This window comes from Alexandromys fortis, unplaced genomic scaffold, assembly GCF_014885135.2.
Source record: "Alexandromys fortis isolate MF-2015 unplaced genomic scaffold, M_Fortis_MF-2015_v1.1 scaffold_29, whole genome shotgun sequence".
Taxonomy (NCBI): Eukaryota; Metazoa; Chordata; class Mammalia; order Rodentia; family Cricetidae; genus Alexandromys; species Alexandromys fortis.
In genome coordinates this window covers 4076744-4100657 of record NW_026067891.1, presented here as the reverse complement: position 1 = coordinate 4100657, position 23914 = coordinate 4076744, and the positions used below count along the sequence as shown (strand labels likewise).

At 55.2% G+C, this 23914-nt stretch overlaps 4 protein-coding genes across 7 annotated transcripts; 2 read left to right on the top strand and 2 right to left on the bottom strand.

The window, feature by feature from the left end:
* Positions 1-5885: 5885 nt before the first annotated feature.
* On the top strand, positions 5886-10266 carry Igfals (insulin like growth factor binding protein acid labile subunit). Of its 2 annotated transcripts, none has more exons than XM_050136941.1 (2): positions 5886-6012; positions 8170-10266. In XM_050136941.1, exons 1-2 carry the CDS (start codon positions 5997-5999, stop codon positions 9963-9965), a joined length of 1812 nt encoding a protein of 603 aa, XP_049992898.1. In that variant the 5' UTR covers positions 5886-5996; the 3' UTR covers positions 9966-10266. The 2 variants fall into 2 exon arrangements, with proteins under 2 accessions (XP_049992898.1, XP_049992890.1); XM_050136933.1 differs by lacking the exon at positions 5886-6012 and adding an exon at positions 6928-7068.
* Positions 10267-10969: 703 nt separating this feature from the next.
* On the bottom strand, positions 10970-14915 carry Nubp2 (NUBP iron-sulfur cluster assembly factor 2, cytosolic). 3 transcript variants are annotated; one of them, XM_050136982.1, is made up of 7 exons: positions 14766-14915; positions 14176-14294; positions 13895-14093; positions 12535-12689; positions 12278-12388; positions 11982-12051; positions 10970-11541 (listed from the first exon to the last, which is right to left on the bottom strand). In XM_050136982.1, exons 1-7 carry the CDS (start codon positions 14875-14877, stop codon positions 11396-11398), a joined length of 912 nt encoding a protein of 303 aa, XP_049992939.1. In that variant the 5' UTR covers positions 14878-14915; the 3' UTR covers positions 10970-11395. The 3 variants fall into 3 exon arrangements, with proteins under 3 accessions (XP_049992939.1, XP_049992948.1, XP_049992958.1); XM_050136991.1 differs by lacking the exon at positions 14766-14915 and adding an exon at positions 14460-14742; XM_050137001.1 differs by lacking the exon at positions 14176-14294 and having other exon boundaries at positions 14766-14867.
* A 90-nt stretch (positions 14916-15005) lies between these two features.
* Spsb3 (splA/ryanodine receptor domain and SOCS box containing 3) lies at positions 15006-20835 on the top strand. Its single transcript, XM_050136970.1, is given in 8 exon segments — positions 15006-15215; positions 15218-15540; positions 16246-16383; positions 18950-19127; positions 19241-19428; positions 19506-19608; positions 19683-19808; positions 20034-20835. Coding segments are annotated over 8 exon segments (1467 nt in total). The 5' UTR covers positions 15006-15148; the 3' UTR covers positions 20378-20835.
* A 147-nt stretch (positions 20836-20982) lies between these two features.
* On the bottom strand, positions 20983-23907 carry Eme2 (essential meiotic structure-specific endonuclease subunit 2). Its single transcript, XM_050136956.1, has 8 exons — positions 23679-23907; positions 23420-23556; positions 22947-23039; positions 22255-22346; positions 22005-22098; positions 21733-21848; positions 21443-21632; positions 20983-21372 (listed from the first exon to the last, which is right to left on the bottom strand). Exons 1-8 carry the CDS (start codon positions 23905-23907, stop codon positions 21202-21204), a joined length of 1122 nt encoding a protein of 373 aa, XP_049992913.1. The 3' UTR covers positions 20983-21201.
* Between the last annotated feature and the right edge of the window lie 7 nt (positions 23908-23914).

Here is a 23914-nt window from a genome sequence, read left to right as displayed (position 1 = left end):
TCCCCAAGTATCTTTAGAGAACTCCAGTAAACATTTCTAAATATGAGTCAAGAAGTAAAACTGGGAAGTTTACTAGAGTGGCAGAACAGTGCTGGGGGATATATATTTATATGTGTGTATGTATGTGTAGGTATGTGTACCTGTGTGGGTGTGGTGCAGTGCTCAATTGAACCTAGAGTCGCAAACATAGCAGGCAAGGATTTTACCCTGAGTCCTGTCCTTAGAATAAAAGGTCTCAAAATGCAGGTTTTTATCTTAAACAAGAAAACAAATGAAACTCAAAGGATCAGAGGCAAAGCTGAGACAGAGCACGTGCAACACCCGTCCGCCCCGGAGTTGAGTGAGACATTAAAGTCACCTGTAATCCCATCATTGGCAAAAAATTGCTTGGGTTTGAGGCCAGCCTTGGGTAAAGAGCAAAGAATTCAAGGACACACTGGCTACAGAGCGAGACCTGCCTCAGAAGTGCACCTGCCCTCGGAAAGGATGGAGACTGGCAAAGCATGAACCAGAAGTTCTTTGAAGAGAAAAACATTTCCACACTGATCAAAATTAAAGCTATAAATCACAAAAATCATGAAGAAATTACTGCTGCTCCTAACATTCCCAGGGTTTATGTAGGGCACTAGGAGAAACAAATGAAACCCACCGATCCCCAGACAGACACAGCCACCCAGCTGAAGAATAATTAGCTGTGCCTGTCAGCTACTTGCAAACCGTTTGAGACCACCTTAGGCAACACAGACTCATGTGCATGTGTGGGTTTCTGTTCCACAGACCCCGGGTCTCTCTGTAGCTGAGACTGGTCTCCAACTCATGGTCCTCTCGCATCAGCCTGAGAGAGTCTCTTGGAAGTGGCCTGTGCACACACCTATACCAAACTGAAGTCTCACGGAGGGCAGAGGTCACATGGCTTTGCCGGTGTGTTCTGTCACACAGAGGGGGTGCTCCCAACTCAGTTTCCAAACTAATGTTTTTCTGATACTAAAGCCCAAGAAAGATACCAACATATAGAAAACTCAAAAATCCCTAATATTGCTAACTCAAGTTCAGCAACATCATATACCGTGACCATGTGGGACTGACCTCAGGAAATGTAAGACTGAACGTTAGCTGGTGTAGCCGGCCGTATGCATAGAGAGCAAAGCCTATAGGATCAGCTCACAAGAGTGTTTGGCAGCGTTCCCACATTCATTCACAAATCTCTCCACAAACACTGGAGCTTTCGTGGCCTGCAAGAGTACCCGTGTGTGCCTTCACCTGTTGCTATGAGAGTCTACGGCCCTAGAGACACAATCCACAGGTGCACCATCTTGCAGTTTGGAGGCTGGAAGTTGACATGACTCATCAGGTGTCCTCAGAGCTTACTCTTGAGGGCTCAAGAAATGTGTCCTTGGTCTGTCCAGCTTCTTAAAAGCCACCTCCGTCCCCAGCTCACAGCCTTTTCTCCGACCCTGCAAAGCCGGAGACCGTGGCTGAGCCCTCCCGACTTGGCCTCCCACATCACCTTCCGAAGCTAGGACCCTGTGTTTACTTTGGCCTCATCTGGGATCTTAGTAAGGTCCCTTAGGGGTAGGGAAATGGGCATCTCTGGCAAACATACACTGCCTCTTAGAATCTGTGAGAATCATACCGCCAGGTCACAATGACACGACTTAATTCTTCCTACCTAGGGGCAAAGCAAAGTCATCCACCCTTGCCACTCCACAGGGCACTGCAGTAAACATAAAAGCATTCCAGGACATGGAGAAGGTAAATTAATGACACAGCCCTGCACAGCAAACCCCAAGGAGTACTGCTTCACACTAGAATTAACGGTAGATTCATTGTATCTCTACATAGTAGTAACCCAATCTCTACATAGTAACCCAAAAGTGAAATCAAAGCCATTTCATTCTCAGTAGCAGCAAAACTAATAACCATTTTATAAAAATGTAAGGTTTACACAGGGAAAATGGCAAAATGTTCCTAAGAGAAATGAAGGAGCTAAACCAATGGGCAGGTGGCCATGCTCACCAATGGGACAAGTGCTGCTAAGATACTGGTTCCCCACAAACTGATCTGCAGATTTAAAAAGCACAACCCTAGCAGGATCCTAGCATGTGTTTAAGAAAGTAACAAGCGGGTTTTAAAATTATACAGTGATTCAAAGAAGCCACGTGAGCCAAAACAACTCTGACAAAGAAGGTTTGGGGACCTCTGACTATCTGAAGTGGGTACCACGATGAGAGTGTGGTACAAGGGCAAGGTTAGGCACCAGGACGCGAGGCAGAATCAAGAATGAACTATGGTGCTGGCGGCCATTTGTTTTTGTTGGGTGCCATGAACAGTTTTCAACAGTCAAGACACCCACACGGTGCCACACAACTGTCTCTGCCTCTGGTTCCAGGGGATCCAGTGCCCTCCTTTGGCCTCTGCAGGCCCCAGGTTTGCATGCAGTACATATACATACATGCGGGCAAACACTCATAAAAATATTAACACAAAAAGGGCAAAAAGGATCTTGGTCTGTGCCAGCTGGCGAAACCGAGGTTTCCGTCACTCAGTCGAGTGTGAGGAGGGGGCACGTAGCCGATTCTGATTGCTGCTTTGGGAATCATTTTTATTAAAATTTTTAGGATTCGATTTTAAAAAAAAAGGGCAAAAAGACTACACATTTTCACAAATGATGAAAGAATGGCCAAGAAAACACATGAAAAGGGGAGATGGCAGTCAGTACAGCTGCCTGCTCTGAAAACACTGCCTGCGTGAAGACCCCTCCCCCACAGAGCTGGCTGTGGGCACATCCGCCACCCCAGCTCTGTGACGTGGTGGCGGAGACACACCATCAATCTCTTGGGCCTTCTGGCCAGCCAGTCTGGCCAGTCAGTGAGCTGCTGGTTCAGTTTGAGTCTTGCGACTGAGGAAGACACTGGATGTCCCCGGCCTCCACATGTATGTATGCATACACAGCACACAAAGCTAAAGACTGACCGTCCTGATTTTAAGTTATATTACAGAGCTATAACAACGGCATGATGCTGGAATAAAAACCGACAACTGATCGATAGACCAGATCCTACGCTCACCTGACTTTTTAAAGATAAATTTATTTTATATCCTGGTCACAGGTTCCCCTCCCTCCTTTCCTTTCCATCCCTTCCCCACTCCCCCTCTGTTCCCACCCCAAAATCCACTCCTCCTCCGTTTCTGTTTAGGAAGGGGCAGGTCTCCCACGAGAATCAACAAAACATGGCGTATCAAGCTGCAGTAAGACTAAGCACCTCCCCATGTATTAAGGCTGGACAAGGCGACCCATTATGTGGAGTAGGGTCCCAAAAGCCAGTAAAGAGTCGGAGCCAGTCAACTCCTACTGTTGGGAGTCCCACAAGAGGAACAAGCTACAGACTGTCACATATCTGCAGAGTGCCTAGGTCAGACCTACACAGGCTCAGTCTCTGGGAGCCCCTAGGAGCCCCTGGGAGTTGATTCTGTGGATTTTCTTGTGTCCTTGACCTCTCTGGCTCCTACAATCCTTCCCCAAACTCCGCCTAATATTCGGCTGTGGGTTTGTACCTAGAGATTGGGGGAGTAGTCAACCAATGACCTATCCATCTTAAAGCCCACGCCAGGAGAGCAAGCCCACTGACACTGCCTGGATAGGGCAGAGACCTGGAATAGAGCCAAGTGTGACTCGAGAGGGAAACGGTCAGTGCTGTGGTGCGTGATGGTGCTCAGCCACACACCTGGACCAGACTGCTACTGGGCCTGAGTCAGCCACACACCTAGACCGCATTGCTGCCTGGCCTGAGTCTTGTTCTTTTGTTTGTTTTGGTTGGGTTTTGTTGGTTTTTCAAGACAGGGTTTCTCTGTGTAACATCCCTAACTGTCCTGGAACTAGCTCTTGTAGATCAGGCTGGCCTCAAACTCACGGAGATCCACCTGCCTCTGCCTCCCGAGTGCTGGGATTAAAGGCGTGCGCCACCACTGCCTGGCCTGATTCTTTTTTAATACACACTTGAAAAGAGCATCAACAAACGAAGGTCAAATTGGATAGTTAGTTACACGAAACATGAGTCTTCTTATTCCATACAAAACTCAACTCTGAATGGGCCAAGGACCTCAGCTTACGACCAGTTCCCCAAATCAGGGAATGAGCTTCAGCTTCCAGGCACAGGAAAGGGTTAGAACAGGTCCCTGGTAGCACAGGCATTGAGACCAACAGCAGACAAAGGAACCATGTGAAACTAAAATGTTTCTGGACAGAAAGACACTGTCATGCCGAGTGGTGGTGGCTCACACCTTTAATCCCAGCAACATCTCTGTGAGTGGTCTACATAGTGAGTTCTAGGACAGCCAGAGCCGCATACAGAGACCCTGTCTCAGGAAAAAAAAAAAAATCTCGCAGACCCGCCTTCCCTCAAGCATTGCAGGTTATTGCCAACACTCTCAACTACCCCCCAGACTGACCAAGACAGCAAGAGAATGATGCAAGGCTAGCTGTTGATAGCAATGGAAGAGATTATAAAAGGGATGTGAGGGAACATGTTTAGGTACAAATGCAAACAGCACTCAAAATTCTCATCTGATAATTCAGATTACATAGAAAATTATGAAGGATTAGTTGGGCATGCTGCATTCCGATAAGCCCAGCACGCTGGGGGCTGAGGCAAGGGGCCACTGTGAATTTGAGCACCAGTCTGGACTGTCAGCTTCGAAGTGGTGACGTAATTCCAGCTATAACCCCAGCACTTGGGAGGTAGAGGCAGAAGAGCCAGGAGTTTAAAGCCTCACCTGCTACATATCAAGTTTAAGGTCAGATTAGGCTGTCTCAAAAAAAAAAAATTAAAACATGAAATTACTAACTCTGGCTGGGGGAGTAAGGGAGTACGCTTGAGCCTTGCACACAGACCCTGGCCTGTATCCAGCCTAGCACCATGTGCCTGCACACACAGAACCAGAAGCCCTAAGCTCCTGACAAGAAATCTCAAGACTGACGGGTGATCTGAGAGAAACTGACAAGAGGCTCAAACAGAAATGTGCCAACAGCTTCAGTGTGCTTGGCCTCACCAGAGACCCAGAAAACACAGACCACTAGGACAGCCATCTACCAGCAGGTAGCACGCGGAGACGGCTAGGGAAGCCATATGGACCCCAAGTCCTGCCCCCACAGAAGCACCCACATTCCCTCAGGCCTCATAGCCACCACCACAGCTTCACTGAGTGGTCCTGGAGGGAGGAGCTGAGCGCCCAGCTCAGACAGATGTACCACACGGCTGTCTCACTCGGATGATGTCCAGAGGTGCACTCTGCATCTGATGGCATATTCAGGACTAGACACAGGCCACACGGGCCCCGAGCATGGCCCTGGGAAGGAAACCTTGACAGGATAGCTGGGTTGTTGGGGAGTAGAGAACTCTGGTTATGTTACTGTGCTGTGTGACTCAGGACCCAGGAGGCTGACTTGGCTCTAACCACGCTGTCAAAAGCCTGCTAAGCCTCCACTCCACATCCAGAGGTGTTTGCAGTGGACAGGAAGAGATCCATCCCAGCCCAGAGTAAAGCAGGGCCCCGCAGGGACTCCTGGGCACTGCTGCCTGGCCCCCTTTCCCAACAGAGACTGAGGCAGGCCACTGGCCCCACAGCCCTGCTGAGCCTGCACTTTTCCTGTGTAAACTGCTCTGTGGCTCTGGGCGGAGCCTGCCCCTGCCGATCTATAATTTCTCAGAAAAGAGGCTGAGGAATAACCTGGAAAATGCCCTGGAGATGAGGCAGCAGAGTGGAAGCCACAGCCCCCTGACCCTCCCAGACCTGTCTACTTCCTCTGTCTGCCTGGAGATAGGTCCTAATGTCCCCCAACCCCCTTCCCCGAGAAGTGCTCCCCCTGAAACCTGGCCCCTCCCGTGTGCATTCCCACCACCCCGGCAGGGCAAAGGGACAGAGCTCAAGGCAGGGTTCGCCGAGCTTCCGAGCGTCCGCCAGGTCACAGCTCTCAGGCCCTGGAGGAGGAAGCCGAGATGGGGCTCCGGCAGGGTGAGTGGAGCCAGGGCCAAGTTGAGGACCCCATGAGCAGCCCCCTAACCTCCCCGAGGCAGCACGTTTACCGGGGGGTCTCTACACACAAGGAACTGTGGTAGTTAGGCCCTTGTTGCCGCTGAGGACAGTCAGAGCCCATGGAAGCTGCTGGCCCTGGCCCTTAGGGCCTGGGTGTCCCAATGTCCTCTTGCCAGGCTTCCCCAAGAGGGCTGTGCTACTGAAGGCAAACATGAGGTAGCTGGTGGCCCTGCCAGGTGTTCCTAGAAGAGGCCCTGGGGGAGGGGCAGTGGCCAGACATCAGCTGACCTAGAGGTCACTGGAAGGCTGAGACTGAGCCCTGGACAAACCCCTGGGCTGGGAAGCCCAAACGGTGGGACCCACTTAGCCTGTTAAACCCCAGCTAAGCCAGGCAGTGGTGGTGCACACCTTTAAATCCCAGCGCTTGGGAAGCAGAGGCAGGTGGATCTCTATGAGTTTTGGGCCAGCCTGGTCTACAGAGTGAGTTCAGGATAACCAGGGCTACACAAAGAAACCCTGTCTTGAAAAATAATAAAAAAAAAAAAAAGAAAAAGAAACCCCAGCTCAGGCAACATGCTAGAAATACAGGAGGGTCTGTAAGAAACAGGCAGCAACTGCTTAACCCGATAAAGCCGTCTGCTCAGTATAGGGGTGAGTGGGGGGTTCCCCAGGATCTGCGAGCTCCCTTAGGGTATTCTCACCTTGGCTGAACCTACTTGGAGAGAGGGCCCTCTCTATCTTGAGCACCAGATCCTGTAAGACTGCTCCAACAAGCCTCTACCTTCAACACCTGCACGGGCAGCCTCCAGAGCCCCACGTCTCCCCCGCACCATCTGCACCTAGGAGACTTGCGGTTGAGACTAGCTGCCCAGCACGAGAGGGTTAAAGGAGACCGAGTGTGGGGCAGGGCCAGCTTAAGGCTGCCAGCTACTGGCAGTGAGGAAATCCAGAGGGCAGCAGCCTGCACTTAGGCAGCCCTCACTCACTGCCTGCCTGCAGCCAGTTCTGTGCGAGGCGCAATGGCCCCGAGGACAGGTGAGGACCCCGTATCCCTGCCACTTGCTCTGAGGGTAGCTGGCCCTCAACCCTGAGCCCACTGGGAAAAGCTGCAGTGAGCTCAGCTCAGGGTGGGCTGGTGGGAATTCTGGATTGGGTCTTGGATACTGCTAATCATGACCCCAAGGGGTCTGCTAGCTCTCCCTTGGTGGTGGCACTGGGGGGAGGGCCGAAGGCAGGCAGGGCAGGCAGGAACAAGTACCGAACCCCTGGGCATGTTGAGGTGCAGAAACGAGCTCCCCACAGCCCTACCTCACAGCTTGCCGCGACCGTGTGCTAGCCACAGCCTGTGACCCTTCTAGCTACTGCTTCTCTCAGGGGCCCGGCCCCGGGGTGAGTAGGAAGCCAGAGTCTTATCCTTGTCTGTCTTTGGCGTGCTACCACAATGCCAGGGGCTGCCCCATGAAGTCTCACTCCAGAACCGTTGTGCAGTTACGCCGGATGCAGGCTGTGTGGTGCGGAACGGTGCTGCCCAGCCTGAGCTGGCGCTCTCGGCGTAGACCTGAGGTGCTGGTGGAGCCGTGTTGAGTGGAGACAGGGTTTTCTAGACCCCATTCTTCTGCCAGCAGGTGGTACAGGCTGCATATACTGGGGAGCAAGTAGGGTGTGCCTCTCCCAGCTAGGGGCCCAGCAGGCAGGGAGTGCCCAGCTTGCCGTTCAGTCACTGGGGACCACAAATGAATATGCTGCCCGGGTCTGTTCCAGAATATTCTGAACAGCCAAGTCTTGGCTCGGCTCTGCTTTTCAGCCTGACTGTGTATACCCCAGAGGGCACAGACTGCCACATGGCCTAGTGGCCAGGGCCGGGGTTGCCTGTGGAGCCAGGTTGAAATGCAAGTCTGTAAGCCCTGGGTGCGATGAGATGGGGACCGCCACTCGCTGGTCCCGTGAACTGGAAAAGTGAAGTTACTTCCAAGGATAGGATCTGGCTGCTCATATCAAAGACGGTTGATCACAGGTCTCAGACCTCAAACAACACCCTTCTCTTAGTGGCTGAGGCCTAGGGAAGCCCAGGGGGTTGGCTCACATCGTGGGTCACAGTCCTCTGGGCACCTCCTTGCCAAGCCCTTCTCCCCACAGGAGGCCCAGCTCTGGTGGTACTTCTGGCTTTCTGGGTGGCACTGGGCTCCTGTGACCTGCAAGGGTCAGATCCTGGAGCATCCACAGATGCCGAGGGCCCCCCGTGCCCTGTCACCTGTACCTGCAGCTATGACGACCACACAGAGGAGCTCAGCGTCTTCTGCAGTTCGAGGAACCTCACACGGCTGCCTGATGGCATCCCAGCGAGCACCAGGGCCCTGTGGCTGGACGGCAACAACCTCTCCTCCATCCCCTCGGCGGCTTTCCAAAACCTGTCCAGCTTGGACTTCCTCAACCTGCAGGGCAGCTGGCTGAGCAGTCTGGAGCCCCAGGCGCTGCTGGGCCTGCAGAACCTCTACCACTTGCACCTGGAGCGGAACCTGCTCCGAGGTCTCACTGCTGGCTTGTTCACGCACACGCCCAGCCTGGCTTCACTCAGCCTGAGCAACAACCTCCTGGGCCGGCTGGAAGAGGGGCTGTTCCGGGGCCTCGGTCACCTCTGGGACCTCAACCTGGGCTGGAACAGCCTAGTGGTACTGCCCGATACTGTGTTCCAGGGCCTGGGTAACCTCCGGGAGCTGGTGCTGGCTGGCAACAAACTGGCTTACCTGCAGCCTTCGCTCTTCTGTGGCTTGGGTGAGCTGCGAGAGCTGGACCTGAGCAGGAACGCGCTGCGCAGCGTCAAAGCCAACGTCTTCATACACCTGCCCAGGCTGCAGAAGCTGTACCTGGACCGCAACTTTGTCACAGCTGTGGCCCCCGGTGCCTTCCTGGGCATGAAGGCACTGCGCTGGCTGGACCTGTCCCATAACCGCGTGGCAGGCCTCCTGGAGGACACCTTCCCAGGCCTGCTGGGTCTGCATGTTCTGCGCCTGGCACACAACGCCATCACTATCTTGCGGCCCCGTACTTTCAAAGACTTACACTTCTTGGAGGAATTGCAGCTTGGTCACAATCGCATCCGGCAGTTAGGTGAGAAGACATTTGAGGGCCTTGGGCAGCTCGAGGTGCTCACGCTCAATGACAATCAGATCCACGAGGTCAAGGTGGGTGCCTTCTTTGGTCTCTTCAATGTGGCCGTTATGAATCTCTCCGGCAACTGTCTGAAGAGCCTCCCAGAGCGAGTGTTCCAGGGCCTGGGCAAGCTGCACAGCCTGCACCTGGAGCACAGCTGCCTGGGCCGCATCTGCCTGCACACTTTCGCCGGCCTCTCGGGGCTGCGCAGGCTCTTCCTCAGGGGCAACAGCATCTCCAGCATCGAGGAGCATAGTCTGGCGGGTCTCTCTGAGCTCCTTGAGCTTGATCTTACCGACAACCAGCTCACACATCTGCCCCACCAGCTTTTCCAGGGACTTGGTCAGCTCGAGTACCTGCTTCTCTCGTATAACCGGCTGTCGGCGCTGTCTGAGGATGTCCTGAGCCCCTTGCAGCGGGCCTTCTGGCTGGACATCTCCCACAACCGCCTGGAGGGGCTGTCAGAAGGCCTTTTCTCACGACTGGGGCGGCTGCGCTACCTCAGCCTCAGGAACAACTCTTTGCACACCTTCTCGCCACAGCCTGGCCTGGAGCGTCTGTGGCTTGATGCCAACCCCTGGGACTGCCACTGTCCCCTCAAGGCACTGCGTGACTTTGCCCTGCAGAACCCCGGCGTTGTCCCCCGCTTTGTTCAGACTGTCTGTGAGGGGGATGACTGCCAACCGGTGCACACCTACAACAACATCACCTGTGCGGGCCCTGCCGACGTCGCAGGCCTCGACCTTCGAGACATTAGCGAAACACATTTTGCGCACTGCTGACTCTGGCTACCACTGGCCTGGTTTGGCCTAATGCCGCCTTGTGGTCAGGACAGTTCTCACTGTTACCAGAATCGCCAGCCCTCGAAGCCAGTGGGGGGAGGGGCGGAGAATACCTACCCATCTCTAGGGAACAGGTTCTAGGCTGCTCACATCCTGGAAGCAGGGCAGTACTGGCAGCCATGTGGCCTAAACTCAGAAAGGTGGGCACAGGCCAGGTGCCCAAGGACCCAACCAGGAGGCGAAGCACTCAGCAGCACTCCCTGCTGGCAACAATTAAAAGCAAGCACTAAGCATGGCTTGTTGAGCGTGCCCTTGTCCCTACCTCTTCTACAGCTCTACCTGAGCCCACCTGTGCCTTGCTGGTGTTGGGAACATGCGTCCCACTTCACCTTGCTGCGTCCATGCCTTCTTGGGCTTCCTGGGACCCTCTCCTCCAACACAAGGAACTACAGGCACCTATATCTTCCCAAATCCTGGCATTGCAGCCTTCCCTCAGGGCACGACACTGGGACCAGGTGGGCTTCTCACAGCTGTCCGGATCCCAGGTGGTCAGAGCCCAGCTGTGGAGGTCACCACATCGCTCACTGCTGGGCATGAACAGTGGTGCTGGGGCGGAGGCAGGTGGGAGGTGAGGACAGCGCCTTCCCATCTGACTGCAAGAACCATCCTCTGAAATGTTTCCCAGGCCCCCACTGTCCCCTGGAGACCTCAGCTTTGCCCCAGGAAGACATAACAGGTCACCATCGGAGCTTTCCTTCCTGACCTTTCCAGGAAGGAGGAAAGGGCCTCCGTGCCTCAGCTCACTCCTCAACTCTCATCCTATGGCTTCCAGCTGCCCCAGGCCCACAGGGTCTCTGAAAACACAATATGCTGACACCTGTCCCCAAGACAAGACAGACATCCTCACCATCTCTTCAGGCCCTGTTATATCTTTACTAATACTGCCTGTTCCAGACCTAGAACACAACAAAAGCCATCTCACTGAGGACAGAAGGGTCTGGACGCTGGGTTCTCCCCCACAAGGTAGGGAGATAGTTTAATGGTAGACTCCCGTAAGTTACCAAGTAAACCACACAGTGCATCACGGAAGGTTCCACAGCACAGTCCTTGTGGGCACTCAGGGTCAGTCAGGAGGAGAACGTACTGGCCAGCTCGTGTATAGTGTGCTGTCTGAGCAGCCTGTGGATCTGGGGCGGAGGGAACTAGGGCTGGACAAAGCCCAGAGGGTGGAGGTTAAGGCTGCGACCATCTCAAGAAACTAGGACCCAAACCGTCCCCTCAGCTACAAACTAGTCTGGCGAGGCCGCTGATGGTAAAACACTGGGGCCTGCATGGAGGTCATTGCACAGACCAGCCATTGCTCAGGCCAGTCCTGAGGACACCAGCTCCCAGAGCTCCTGTAGGCTGTGGACAGAGAGGCTGGGAGGCTGTCAGGAGTGCAGAGCAGGCATCCTGTGCAGAACTTTCTGGGCGATGGAAGTGAGCGCGGCGTAGGCAGTGCTCTTGGGGAACTCCTGGATGAAGTCGCGGCCCTCCTCCAGGCTCCTGGTGAGCTGGGGGTCCAGGGGAACCGAGCCTGCAATAGCAAAGGCCAGGGAAGGGCTGACAGAGGGCTCAGTGGTGCAAGTGCTGTTGCCGAGTCTGACAACCTGCGTTCAGTCTCTGGGACCTACTGGCACCCCCACCCCAAACTGTCACCTGGCTTCCCCATGTTCCCTGTGGCAAGTGCCACAACCCCCTCCCCAAGAAACAAACAAAAATAAGAGGAGGCCCAGCAAGGCTCAGCAGTTGAGGAGTGTTGACCACCACACACTCACCAGAAACTCAGGCTGCTGACCTCCCTGACAATAACTGGGGCAAGTGGCAGAGCCCGGTACCCCTGCCACATGCACTCCCACAAGACTGCTGGGCGGCGGGCGGCCCACATAAACCAAACCACACTCACTGAAGTCAGACCCACTCAGAAGCCTGGTAGGTGCAATCTGGGACCCTTGCTGGCTTGCTCTTGACACTTACCTAAAAAGGGGACTCCAGCCAGCTGGGCCAGCTCCTCCCCTCCACCCCTGGAGAAGACGTTGGTGCACTCCTAGGAAACAAAGGCTGTGAGGGTCCAGTCTGCAGACCCACGACCACGGTGAGACCTCCAGCTGCTCCAGGGAGAACACCCAGGTAGGAACAGTGTCTTCATTGGCCAGGAAGTCACTCATCTGAACTGATGGGCAGGGGACTTTCTTACTGGAAGCCTCTGACTGCTTGCCCTGTCTTGCACTCCCTCAGACCTTGAATTAGCCCACCCATCTTCAGAGACTCACAGCGCAGTGTGGGCAGGCGAAGCCGCTCATGTTCTCCACGACCCCTATGACCTGCAGCCCAGTCTTCTTACAGAAAGTCAGCTCCCGCCTCACATCCCCAACAGACACTGCCTGCAGATCAGAGTAAAGAGGCCAGTCAGCCACATGTCAGCCAAGAACCATGCAATCAGCAGGGAACATGGCCCACCACAGCCCAGCCCAACAGGACACAGGCACACAGACACACGCCCCAGGTGACGTTGGAGATGCCGTAGTACCTGTGGTGTGGTGACCACAAGGGCCCCCAGGGGCCTGTAGGGGCGCAGGGCTTCCACGGTGGCCATGTGCTCATCAGAAGTCCCTGGTGGCGTGTCCACAACCAGATAGTCCAGGTCTCCCCAGGCCACGTCAGACACGAACTGCTTTATCAGTGCTGCCGAGACCCCAGAGACCAGAAGTAACCTGAGGGGAGGTTGGGCTGGGGAGGCCCATCTTGTCCAGCCCCCAGCCCCAGATCTACCAGCAGCTACTGGGCAACTCTCGGGGGACAATGGAAACACCTGCCACACAAGGCAGCAAGGGTCCGTGATCTGTGAGGTAACTGGGGAGGCAGAGCTCGGGGGCCGCACAAGCACTCCGTGCTTCCCAGCAGCCGTGTTACGGCCAGCACTAAACTGCCTTCACACACTCCACCCAACCCGGCTCTACCCCTTATGGCCCCGGGTGAGGACGGAACCTTGAGTCTCCCCAAAGGGCCTCTGGTCCTCTAGGCCAGAGAATGGCCTGACATGAAGCTCCTTGCCGGCACATCCAGGAGCAGCGAGCCATTCCCTCTAAGTGTGCTCTTCTTCTGGGCAGCCCCTCACTATAGCCAGGATGGTCTAACGTTACCTCCTTGGAGCTCAGCGCTTGGCCCACTACACCTCAGACCCGTGTGCTGAGAGAGGGCGAGGCTCTCAGGAGACCTCCCTTCCTAACTAAGAGATGGACAACACAGGCCAAACACAGCTTCTCCCCTGCCGCGCACCACGCCCCTGTGTCTGCGCTCTGTGTGCTAGAACCCAGTTTGCAAGCTTCGGGAAAGGGGGCTGGAGGTTGAGAATACAGATGCAGAGACAGACATGCAGACCTTTTAACACTGATACCAAAAGCCCCACTTTAATTAACACCATGTAGGCTTAAATACACGGCAGTCAATGGCCAACAGGTGAAAATCCCATCCTCTGGTCCTCTAAGCTAGGCACAGCTTCTAGTAACTTCAATCAGAAGGTTCTAGCAGGATAGAGCAGCTGAAAGGCCAGGACTCAATTAGTCCCAACATCCAGCTGAAGGCCAGGACTTATTGGTCCCAACACTCCCCTGTGTGGGTCCCATGTCGCTCTCTCCATTCAGAGGCTGATATGGCTGTCACAGAAGCTGGAAGAGGCTTCTCAGGGACACAGGGGTGTGTATATCCAGCTGGGTGGGCATGCATGAGCCGTGGAAGCGGTCCATTGGCACAGAGTCTCCAATACCAAGAGGCCAGGGCTAGATCCTTACTTTACCAAATACCTAGCTACCATGATAGGAGGGAAAGTGGCCGTAATAAAGCGGCACTGAAGGGTCAGCTGGAGGACCTCCCGCCCACTGAGTTCTTACCATGTTTCTTGGGACCTCTCCACACCACGGCCTCGTTAGGGTTCTCCAGCAGGAAGCCCACAGACATGAGGGAGATGCTCTGCTCCTGATCCACAAAGACAGGCACCCAGCCTTGGTCACACTGGTGCACTGCCTTGCCTTGTGCACGGAGCATGCGTGGGATGCTGGGCCCGCACAGGTCCACATCTAGGATCCCCACCTAAAAGAGAGCGGAGGCTGAGGGTGGAGAGAAGCCCTCCAGGATTGCTGGCAGCAGGTGTCAGCCCGGGTCGGGGCCTCACCTTTTTGCCCTGGTGGCGCAGCGCCAGGGCCAACTCCGTGGAAATGGTACTTTTCCCAACGCCCCCCTTTCCAGAGAGGACAAGGATGATATTTCGCACTCCGGCCAGATTCCCGGGCTCTGGTGAGAAAAAGGAGTTGGTGTGTCCGGGAGAGCGACAAAGACAAAGGCACCCTGGTAGAAGGTCTTGTAGAAGTCCCAGATCTGCCTGTCAGGGTCTCACTTCTGGGTGAGGTGGAGTAACTGAAGTCACGTACACACGTGACACCGTGTACGAACGCTCACCTGTGATAATCCTTAAATGCCAGCTAACTTCAGTAGAGACAGAGGAAACATAGAGGCTAGTTTATCACAGCTACGCGGCACCTGTGTCCGAATGCACAGACTGCAGCGGGCTCCCAGCTCTCTGGGAGGAGCAAGGCTGAGGACCTAGAGCAGCCGTAACCGCCTCCATGTGCATCCGCGTCACCCGGCTGGCTCGGTAAACAAGGGGACATGCCATGCATTGGCGTCTCAGGCCACCGGTGAGTTGCACTCGGTCTGCTTTCAGACTTCCCCGACCCCTCACGCCTGGCCGACCCGCACGCTCACCAGCTGCCGCCTCCATCCCGCAGCCAGCTGCTCTCCTCGGCTCCCTTCCGCTTTCTCTCCAAACTCTCCGAGCCTTTGAACCAATGGCAACAAGAGTCCGCCCCTGGCTCATTTTGAGAGGCCTAGTTTCGCAATCGTCAGCCAATCAGATCACCTGAAGAGAACCCGATCCTGGCAATTGATGATGACGCCACGGACACAGAGATACTTCCGCATGCTTGTCCAATAGTGATGCGAGAATCTTTTTGACAGCTCTAGTGAGGACCAGTAGGAACTTTGGGTCAGGATTGACAGGTCGAGCGAGCCTCTCGACAGCAGCCTTGTCTCGCGAGACCCGCCCCCGCGCGAATCCGCAGGAGAGCCCGCCTTCGGCTGCCCGGCCAATGCAGCGCGGGGGCGGGGATTGTTTGCGTCGCGACCGGAACGGAAAGTGGGTCAGCGCCGGCCGAGCGCTTGGCCGCAGGTGAGCCGCGCCGGCCCAGCCCGGCCAGGCCCGGCGGGCGGCGCGCTGACCTTGCAGGCGGTCAAACCGGCCACCCTTTGTTCCCCGGCGGTGGCGTTCGGGTTTCTGGGCGGGGACCTCGGGGCCAGGTGCCAGCCGCTTCGTCGTAGCGAGATCCGCGAGCCTCTGGCCTTGCGGAGGCCGAGCCAGGCCGCGTCCCGGGACGTCTGAGGTTCATTCATCGTGTACTCCTGTCCGGCGCTCAGCCGGCCCAACTGCTGCGGTGTGCTGGGCGCGGCCGCGCTCGGCCCCTTTGTGGGTGACTGGGGCGAGGTAGGGTAGTGCAGTGGATCTGCGGGGGACGGGAGGCAACTCGGACGGAGTCGACTATTAGACCCAGACAGTCCACTCGGATGAGGAGTTCTAGCCCTTCCAGAGCCTTGCATTTTGTCCCAGGAACGACGTCAAAGCCTGAGTGGAGTTTAAGGTTGTTTCCGAGACTGAGCTGGGTTTGTAGTGTGTGGAGCGGGATGGGTCAGAGGGAGTTGTGTGGTGCAGGAAGTGGTGGGTTTCCAGCGACAAGTTGGAACCACTTCAGGTGTGCTGGAAGAAGGGGTGTCAGGAGTGGATGACAGCTGTGTTTCTGGCATGAGGAACTGGATACTGGGGATGCCATTTGCCAAAGTGGACAGCGGAGGAGGAGCAAGTTAAGTGTCATATACCCGAGGGGCAGTAGCTCCTGAACGGAACGCAGAGATGGGCTGGGGCACCTCCAGAGTTATGGGTGTCTGGGTTGCGTTTCACACCATCGCCCTGGGCTTGATTGAGGTGCTCAGATACTGGAGCCAGGTATGAGCTTGTGGGAGTTTCTGGAGCCCAGGCTGAGTGTTCAGGCCCGCGTAGTCCCCATCCTGTGGTGGGTCTGTGGCCTAGCCTGCCAGGTGGCCCAGAAATACCAGGGGGCAGAGTCTGGGTATTGGTCTTGTTTAGGTATTCTGACACATTGTCTTTAGGACTTACAATTAAGTTTTTCTCCAGGTCCTTTCCACTATGGCCCGGCGTCCGCGGAGTAGCAGAGCATGGCACTTTGTTCTGAGTGCAGCCCGCCGAGACACAGATGCCCGAGCCGTGGCTTTGGCAGGCACCACTAACTGGGGCTATGACTCTGATGGGCAGGTAGGTCTCACTGACAAGGTGGGGTGGACCAGTGTGTGGATGGAGGTTGGACTGTCTCCTGGGATGTCATGCTCGGAGGGGGCTCTTTGGCCTGGTAAAGAATTTGTAGCTTGAGAGTGACGGAGACTCAGGATGGACAGGAATCCCTGCCCAGGAAATGTGAGTCCTGGACAGTGCTGGTCAGTGCACAGCAGACGCCTGGTCATCAGCCCTACCAGTTTCCGGAATAACTGTTGCCAACTTGGTACCCACCTTCTGGATATTTTTGTTTTGTTTACTGTTGTGTGACACAGTTAATAGGTGGATGTCAGGAGACAATTTTTGTTTTCCTTTGTGGGCTTGTCTTCTCCTTCCACCTTTATTTGGGACCTGGGGATCAAGCTTAGGTTGTCCTTTATTGTAGCAAGCACACACATGCTGGACCATCTTGATCACCCTGTATGTTTCTTCTGCTACACAAATAATTCACTTTATATTCATGTGTATAAAAGGATCTGTGGTCTTTATTTTTTTCTTTTTTTGAGACTGGGTTTCTATGTAGCCTTGGCTATTCTGGAACTATACCAAGCTAGACTTGAACTCAGAGATTTGCCTGCCTCTGTTTCCCAAGCGTTGGGATGAAAGGCATATGCTACCACCAGCTGCTTTTTTTAGAAATAGTGCCACACTGGAGGCAGTTTATTTACTGTGTGGGCACACATGCCCCATGATGAGCATGTCAAGTCAGGATGCTTCTATCATATGATACCCATGGGATCAAACTCAGGCCATTGACAAATGCTTCTGATTTTGTTCTTAAATCTTTAGTTCTTGAGTTCAGTTTTCAAAGGCATCCTTTGTTGTTGACTCCAGGCACAGGGAGGCCCAGGAGTGCAGGGCCTAGGGTAGATACCAGCTTGATACACCTGACCAGGCCCTTGGGGTGGCTCTTCATCAATCTTGCTTTACTGGACTGGTATTCTGGCCCTGCCCTGTGTCGCCTCTACTCTGATGTCATAGCTTCCTACAACACAGAATCCCTTCTAGAAGCTCATGGGATTGCTCACATGGGTGTGAGGAAAACTTGGAAGCCATAGATTTACTGACTTGGTCAGTGGGGTCTTCTGAACTTGAGAGGTCAGCCCAAATTTTCAGCCACGCCCAATGACAGTGTACCCTGGAGCAGCCTGTATGCCTGCCTGCTACTGCCTCAGTCATCACTGAGGGATGGCAGCAGTGACACATGCATGCCTGTCATGTAGTCAGGTGTCAGTTCCTGGTGTCCCTGGGCCCTTTGCTGGGTTGAGCTGCATCCTCCCTCCTTCCTGTCCTAAGGTAGATTGACTATATAACCTGACTCCTGATTCACTGGGTTTGCCTTGGCTTTAGAGGAGCCCATCTTTGCCAGTGGGTGCAAGGTCTGCCCTATAAGCCTTTCCTTCAGACAGGATAGCTGTTCTGGTTGGCTGCTGAAGGGTCTAGGTTCACTTTGGTTACTACATCCTTTGTCTGGCTTCCTGTGGCGTTACTACTCCCCTATTCCAGCATACAGGCCTGGAGTTGAAGGTTAGTCTCCAGTCACCCTTAGCTGTCTGGTGCTGGCTACTTCCTCATGGTACTGAACAACCACTATGATGGTTCTTGGGATCGGGCGTGTGACTTGGGGCCTTGCCCGAGGAGCTGGCAGGATTGCAAAAGAAGCAGAGAACAGGACAGTGGACAGCGCTGAGTATGGCAGAAAGAATATGGGGGTGAAAGATCTGGTCCAAGCTTCTGTTGGTGGCTGAATGCTTCCATTTAGGGATCGCAGGGATCACCTGGTGCCCGTCACAGGGCTGGATATGTGGCTGGCAATAGATGTGATTCCGGGGTGGACGACAGAACTGATATGTTTGCGGTCTGCTCAGGTTAGAGAGGGGTCATGAACTGTGTAGGGCATGGCAGGCCAAGGAGGCAGAAGCCAAAGCTCCAGGGAGACTGCCGAGCAGCTGAATGGGAATAGTTCAGTAGCTGGAACCTGGCCAGCCCTGTCAGCCTCCGAGGACTGAGCTCCAGCCACATGGACTGCATCTCTGGAGGAGTTTGCAGCAGCCACATTAGCCCGTTAGGATTCACTACATATGCTCCTTTTGCTTCCGGTGGCCTTGCATGGGGTGGGAGCACACATCCTAAGGCTTAGGTCTTACTTAGGCTGTGAGGAACCAGATGCTAGACCTTGCTGACAGTACCAGCCCTGTGGTTTAGGAGACCTTGAGCTACCTGGAAACGGCAGGAGGTGGGCGCTGGAGGGCCCCATCTCGTGTGGTCTGTGGGGGCCAGGCTTCTGGCTGTGCGGAAATGGTGCTGACGGCTGTATATTGAATCTTAGAGTCCATTAAGAAGTCAAGTGAGACGCTGTCCTCTGGGAACACCTCCCCATTCCACTGTACTCTCATGCATACAAGTCAAATTTTAGCACTGAGGCTGCTTATGCTGGACACTGGAGACCCCAGGAGGTGTCTGGATTCTTCTGGAGGATGTGAGATAGGGTCAGTAGCCTGGCAATAGGAAAGCTGCCATAAATAGAATAATCTGTCACTCCTCCCAGCACAGCGACTCTGACTCCGACCCTGAGTACTCTTCCCTGCCACCATCCATCCCCAGTGCTGTGCCTGTGACAGGGGAGTCCTTCTGTGACTGTGAGGGTCAGAACGAGGCTACCTTCTGCAACAGCCTACACACAGCACACCGTGGCAAGGACTGCCGGTGTGGTGAGGAGGATGAGGGTGAGTGCCTGTCACTGGAGCCTGGGGTAGGGGATGGGGCAGGCAGATTCTCTAGCACCAGAGTAAGGCTGCTTTGCCCCAGCCCTGCCTAGTTTGGGGCCTCTGTCTTACAGATTTTGATTGGGTCTGGGATGACCTGAACAAGTCCTCAGCCACCTTGCTGAGCTGTGATAACCGCAAGGTCAGCTTTCATATGGAGTACAGCTGTGGCACTGCGGCCATCCGGGGCACCAAGGAGCTAGGGGATGGCCAGCATTTCTGGGAAATCAAGATGACCTCTCCTGTGTATGGCACTGACATGGTAAATGGCCAGCCAAGAGGGTAGCTGCCATGGGCCCAGCCCCTAGGCACCTAACTAGCTCAGCCCCACTGTTTCAGATGGTGGGCATCGGGACCTCAGATGTAGACCTGGACAAGTACCATCACACATTCTGCAGCCTGCTTGGCAGGGACGAAGACAGCTGGGGCCTCTCCTACACTGGTGGGTATTGCCTGGGTTGTGGGCGGGGCCGGCAGTGTCACAGGCCTCCCAGGCTTACCCATCTGCTCTCCCAGGCCTCCTCCATCACAAAGGCGACAAGATGACTTTCTCATCACGCTTCGGCCAGGGCTCTATCATCGGCGTACACTTGGACACCTGGCATGGGACGCTGACCTTTTTCAAGAACAGGAAGTGCATAGGTGAGGGTGCCTTCCTGACCAGGTCTCAGTTAGGTGCAAGGGACCAAAGATGGGGCAGAGAGTGCAGTCAGGCAGCTGATCTGAGGCTCTCCAGGGTGGACAGGTGAAGCCAAGCTGAGTCTGTCTTCTGTGTTCAGAGTGGCATGACCTGTTCACCTTGGTGTATTATGGGAGGAGCTTCTTGGCTCCTGACCTACATACACTCAGGTTGAGTCTTCCTTCCAGGAGTGGCTGCCACCCGGCTGCAAAACAGAAGGTTCTACCCAATGGTGTGCTCCACAGCTGCCAAGAGCAGCATGAAAGTCATCCGCTCCTGTGCCAGCTCCACCTCCCTGCAATACCTGTGCTGCTATCGCCTGCGTCAGCTGCGGCCAAATTCAGGAGATACCCTCGAGGGCCTGCCCTTGCCACCTGGCCTCAAGCAAGTGCTACGTAACAAGCTGGGCTGGGTCCTGAGCATGAACTGCAACCACTGGAAGTCCCCTGGACCCCCTCCTGGCACAGCCACAGCTGGTGTTGAGAGCACCGAGACCAGGCCCTGTCAGAGGAAGCGCTGCAAAAGAAGCTGACTTTTCCAGCTGAAGCTCGGCTACCTTATTCTGTCCCTTTTAGGGCAGCAGGAGAGGAAGAACTGAGGTCCAGGCTTGTCCCAGTCTCCCTGAAGCCAGGACAGTCTTTGGATGGCCGTGGAGCGTGGAGGCCATTATACTGCATGTGCTGGGGGAGCAGCACTCTGTGCTCTGAGTTGCCATGTGTCTTGGGAACAGCAGCCCAAACATTTCAGGACCTGGATTATAAACCTGGGATGCTAGCTTACTCAAACACTCACAGCCCAGGAAAAAGGAGATGGGCTGTCCCAACCCACGGGGCCTTGGGGTTTTCCTGACTTGCAACTGCATGTTGTCAGCTCCTGCCCATTACAAAGATGTCAGTGGGTGCCCTGTGAAGGGTTTCTGTCTCGTTCCCATAGGCTATATAACATTAAAACAGTCCCTAATAAGGCCTGAGCTGTCCGTGCCTATGGTTTACCTTTCACTGTGTCTGTCTGTCCAGCAGCTTGGATCTCTTCTCCCAAGGGTCTCTTACTACTTCCTGAGGATGTACCCTAAGCTTCCAGATGGCAATGGGACTGGGAATTGCCCAAATGGGCACTCAATTCTGCCACCAGGCTTCCTGCACCCAGGATCCAGGCCAAGGGCATGTTGAAGCCCCAGTCATTCCAGGGCCCCTGCTACCTACTGCCCAGCTTCTCATGATGCTTCCATTTGACCAGAGAACAACGGTCTACCCCATACTGAAAAAGTATGCTGGTCGGGCCCAATCCTTGCCTGCCTCTCAGAGTGACTAGTCAGTCTCTTGGGCAAGAAGCAGCCCAAGGATGTCACAGGTGTGATCAAGAGCTCAGGTCCAGCAGGAGGTGGGGGTTGGTGGTGGTCAAGAAGATACAGATTCGGCGTGAAATGTCAGGTCCCACCCTCCGGGGCTGCCTGCCTCTGTGGACCTTCACGGGGAGGTCAGCTAGGAGATTCAGGCGCTCCTGTTCCGTGCCGCAGTCCAGTAGAGCCTAGAGTGGGCACAGGTGTGAGTATGCAGGCTTTAGGTCCTAGTCCTGGGAAGGGGACTTGGGGATTCACCTGTTGCAGAAGGCGGGGCGAAGGGAAGGCGGTGACAACAGCATCAGCCACAGCTGGGCTGACCCGGTTGAACTGTCTGATTTGCCGCCACCATACTCCTCGGAGCCCAGAGCCGTCTTTGGCCACTTGCTGACCTGAGGCCCAGTGCCCTGCTGTGCAGAAGGAAAAGGCCTGGGAGTCCCGGTACTGCCTGAAATGAGAGGGAAACGCAGACAGAGCCTTGAGAACCTTCATCTGTGCGGCCCTCCAACCCTGTCCCACCTCCACTAGGTCCCTGCGGTGGTGCATACTTGGAGGGGCGCTGGGAGAGGGCCTTGGTGAAGGCACACACATACTGACTCAGCTCCTGCCATGAGGCCACCAGCAGCACATCCAGGTCTGCGTGGAGCTGAAGCAGCACCAGGGCCTGGGGAGCGTGACAGTGGGTATGGGCTGGATGTCCTCTGAGGAGTGCCAACCCAATTATGCTGGGGAAAAAGTCTAGCTCTGACAGGCCCCATACAGCAACCCAAGTGCAGAAACCGAGGCCAGCCATCTAACGCAACTCAGTGGCAGCCCTTACCTCCTCCACCTCGGGCCAGCTGACGGCCACCTTGCCGTGGGCTTCCTTTGACTTATTTAGCTGCCATGTCCTCTGAGAACTGGGCTGCTGAGACCTGAACAGAGGGAACCTTTGGGCTTCCAAGTCTCCTGCCTCTGCAGGGTCCACCCAGGGCAAGAGGGGCTGGCTGGAACACAGCAGCCCCTAGAGGCAATCCCATTTTACTGGAACACCACCCAAGCCAGCCCTACTGGTTCAGGGAGAACAGTACCACACGTATGCATCCAGTCCAATGACAGCCAGGTGGAGGCGGGCTGGACTGTTGGGAGGCAGCCAGGGTGTGGAGTAAGGTGGACCTGTGGTCTGGAAGAAGAACCATCACATACCTGCTCTCAGGTGGGCCACAGCAGCACGCCATAGCCACCAGAGCGGCGTTTCCAGAGGCAGGAGGGAACTGGGGGAATCTCCCGGGTCTTGGCTCTGCTTCCTTAAGGCCCAGGAGTACACAGGCACATTCCAGCTACGGTGCAGAAGTGAGCTGGCCCCCTTGCTTCTGGTCCACTTTACACCCAGGCTGCCCTTTGGCTGGCCACCCATCAGGTGCTTGACAAATGCTGACCCCTGGTCACTAGCACCCACTAAGAGATCAGCAGAACTGTACTCCAGACAAATATCAACTAGGCATTGTTCCCCTTGAGTTCAAGGAACACAAGCAGCTAAGCGAGGGATTATCAGTCGTTGTAGGCAGACCTCACAGCCAGCACATATGGGTACTACCAGCCAGAATTCTAGGCTCCTTCCCCACCCTGGCCAGTTTGCAGTCCAGGTCACCATTCTCAATTCTCCCAGAGGACCTTCAATCCTCTTGTGTCTAGAGCGCTCAGCAGGTTTCCTTGTATTTCCCTCAACACCTCTATGGTAGCTCCAGCCCTACAAGACAAATGACAGATCTCCCCCAGATACCTCAGACAGCTGCACAGCACTCCGAAGAAACTCCTGGGGTTCTAGCAGCAGCAGCTGTTCCCGCTCATCCTCAGGCCACACCTCCAGCGGCACCTGTTAGGGGACATCGCCAGCCCTGCTAACCACCTGTGTGGGCCCAAGGTATTTCCCCCTACTGCCTGGCCACCAAACACTGTCAATAACTCTCCAGCTCTCCACACAGTGGCATTCAGGCCTGCCAGGACTGCTCCCTCGAAGTTCCAGACTACAAAACTAGCCCACTCAATGAACAACCCATCCTCATTGCCAACAGGAGGTTCTGGCAGCAGTTGGGTTCAGGTTTCTTGTGTTAAGAAATGCGACTGGGCATCCTTCAGCTTTTAGGTTACTCCTGTGCGAGGCAAGAAAGATAGATGCAGAGACTTCGCTAGCCAGAGGCCGAAGTGAAACCTGAAATAAGACCGGCACTAGGGTGGTGATAGTGAGACACTCACACTGCTGGGGGCTGGGTCGGTCCTCACGACGCTCCACTGCAGGCTGCGGGACAGGAGCTGCGGCTCGATGCGGCATTCACAGCCTAGCGTGCCCAATGCCTCCATCAGGATATCGGAACCTGCATCTTCCAGGATAGCTGGGCCCGGTAGACGACAGCTCGGTCATTTCACCCTCTCCCGTGAGGGCTTGTGGATGACGCTGCCACCCTGACGTGGAGCCAGCCCCAAGTTCCCAGCCTCTCCACCCCCGGCCCCGCACCTGGATCCACGCACACCGCCAGGCGACTCAGGACCTGATCCGCCCGTAATGCCTTGGCCGCAGTCCTGCGCTCGCTTGCTGTACTCGAGGCTTGCGTGCCCACCTTCCTAGCGGCGGCACCTTCGTCGTCTGAGTCGGAGATCTCCCAGGTTTGAGGTCGCCGCTGACCCAGGCCCCGACCCCGGCCGCGACGCTGGCCCGTAGCTCTCCTGGGTTCTCCCTCTGCCATAGTCCAC

Excerpts from the sequence above, each read along its gene's own strand:
- Nubp2 (XM_050136982.1), bottom strand. The coding sequence starts at position 14,877 with ATGAGCCAGGGGCGGACTCTTGTTGCCATTGGTTCAAAGGCTCGGAGA. Across the intron at positions 14,094-14,175 it reads TGCGCCACCAGGGCAAAAAG|GTGGGGATCCTAGATGTGGA; the intron begins GTGAGGCCCCGA and ends GCTCTCTTTTAG. Across the intron at positions 12,389-12,534 it reads TTGTGGTCACCACACCACAG|GCAGTGTCTGTTGGGGATGT; the intron begins GTACTACGGCAT and ends TCTGATCTGCAG.
- Eme2 (XM_050136956.1), bottom strand. The coding sequence starts at position 23,907 with ATGGCAGAGGGAGAACCCAGGAGAGCTACGGGCCAGCGTCGCGGCCGG. Across the intron at positions 23,557-23,678 it reads GGCGGTGTGCGTGGATCCAG|CTATCCTGGAAGATGCAGGT; the intron begins GTGCGGGGCCGG and ends TACCGGGCCCAG. Across the intron at positions 21,373-21,442 it reads CGCCCCGCCTTCTGCAACAG|GCTCTACTGGACTGCGGCAC; the intron begins GTGAATCCCCAA and ends TGCCCACTCTAG.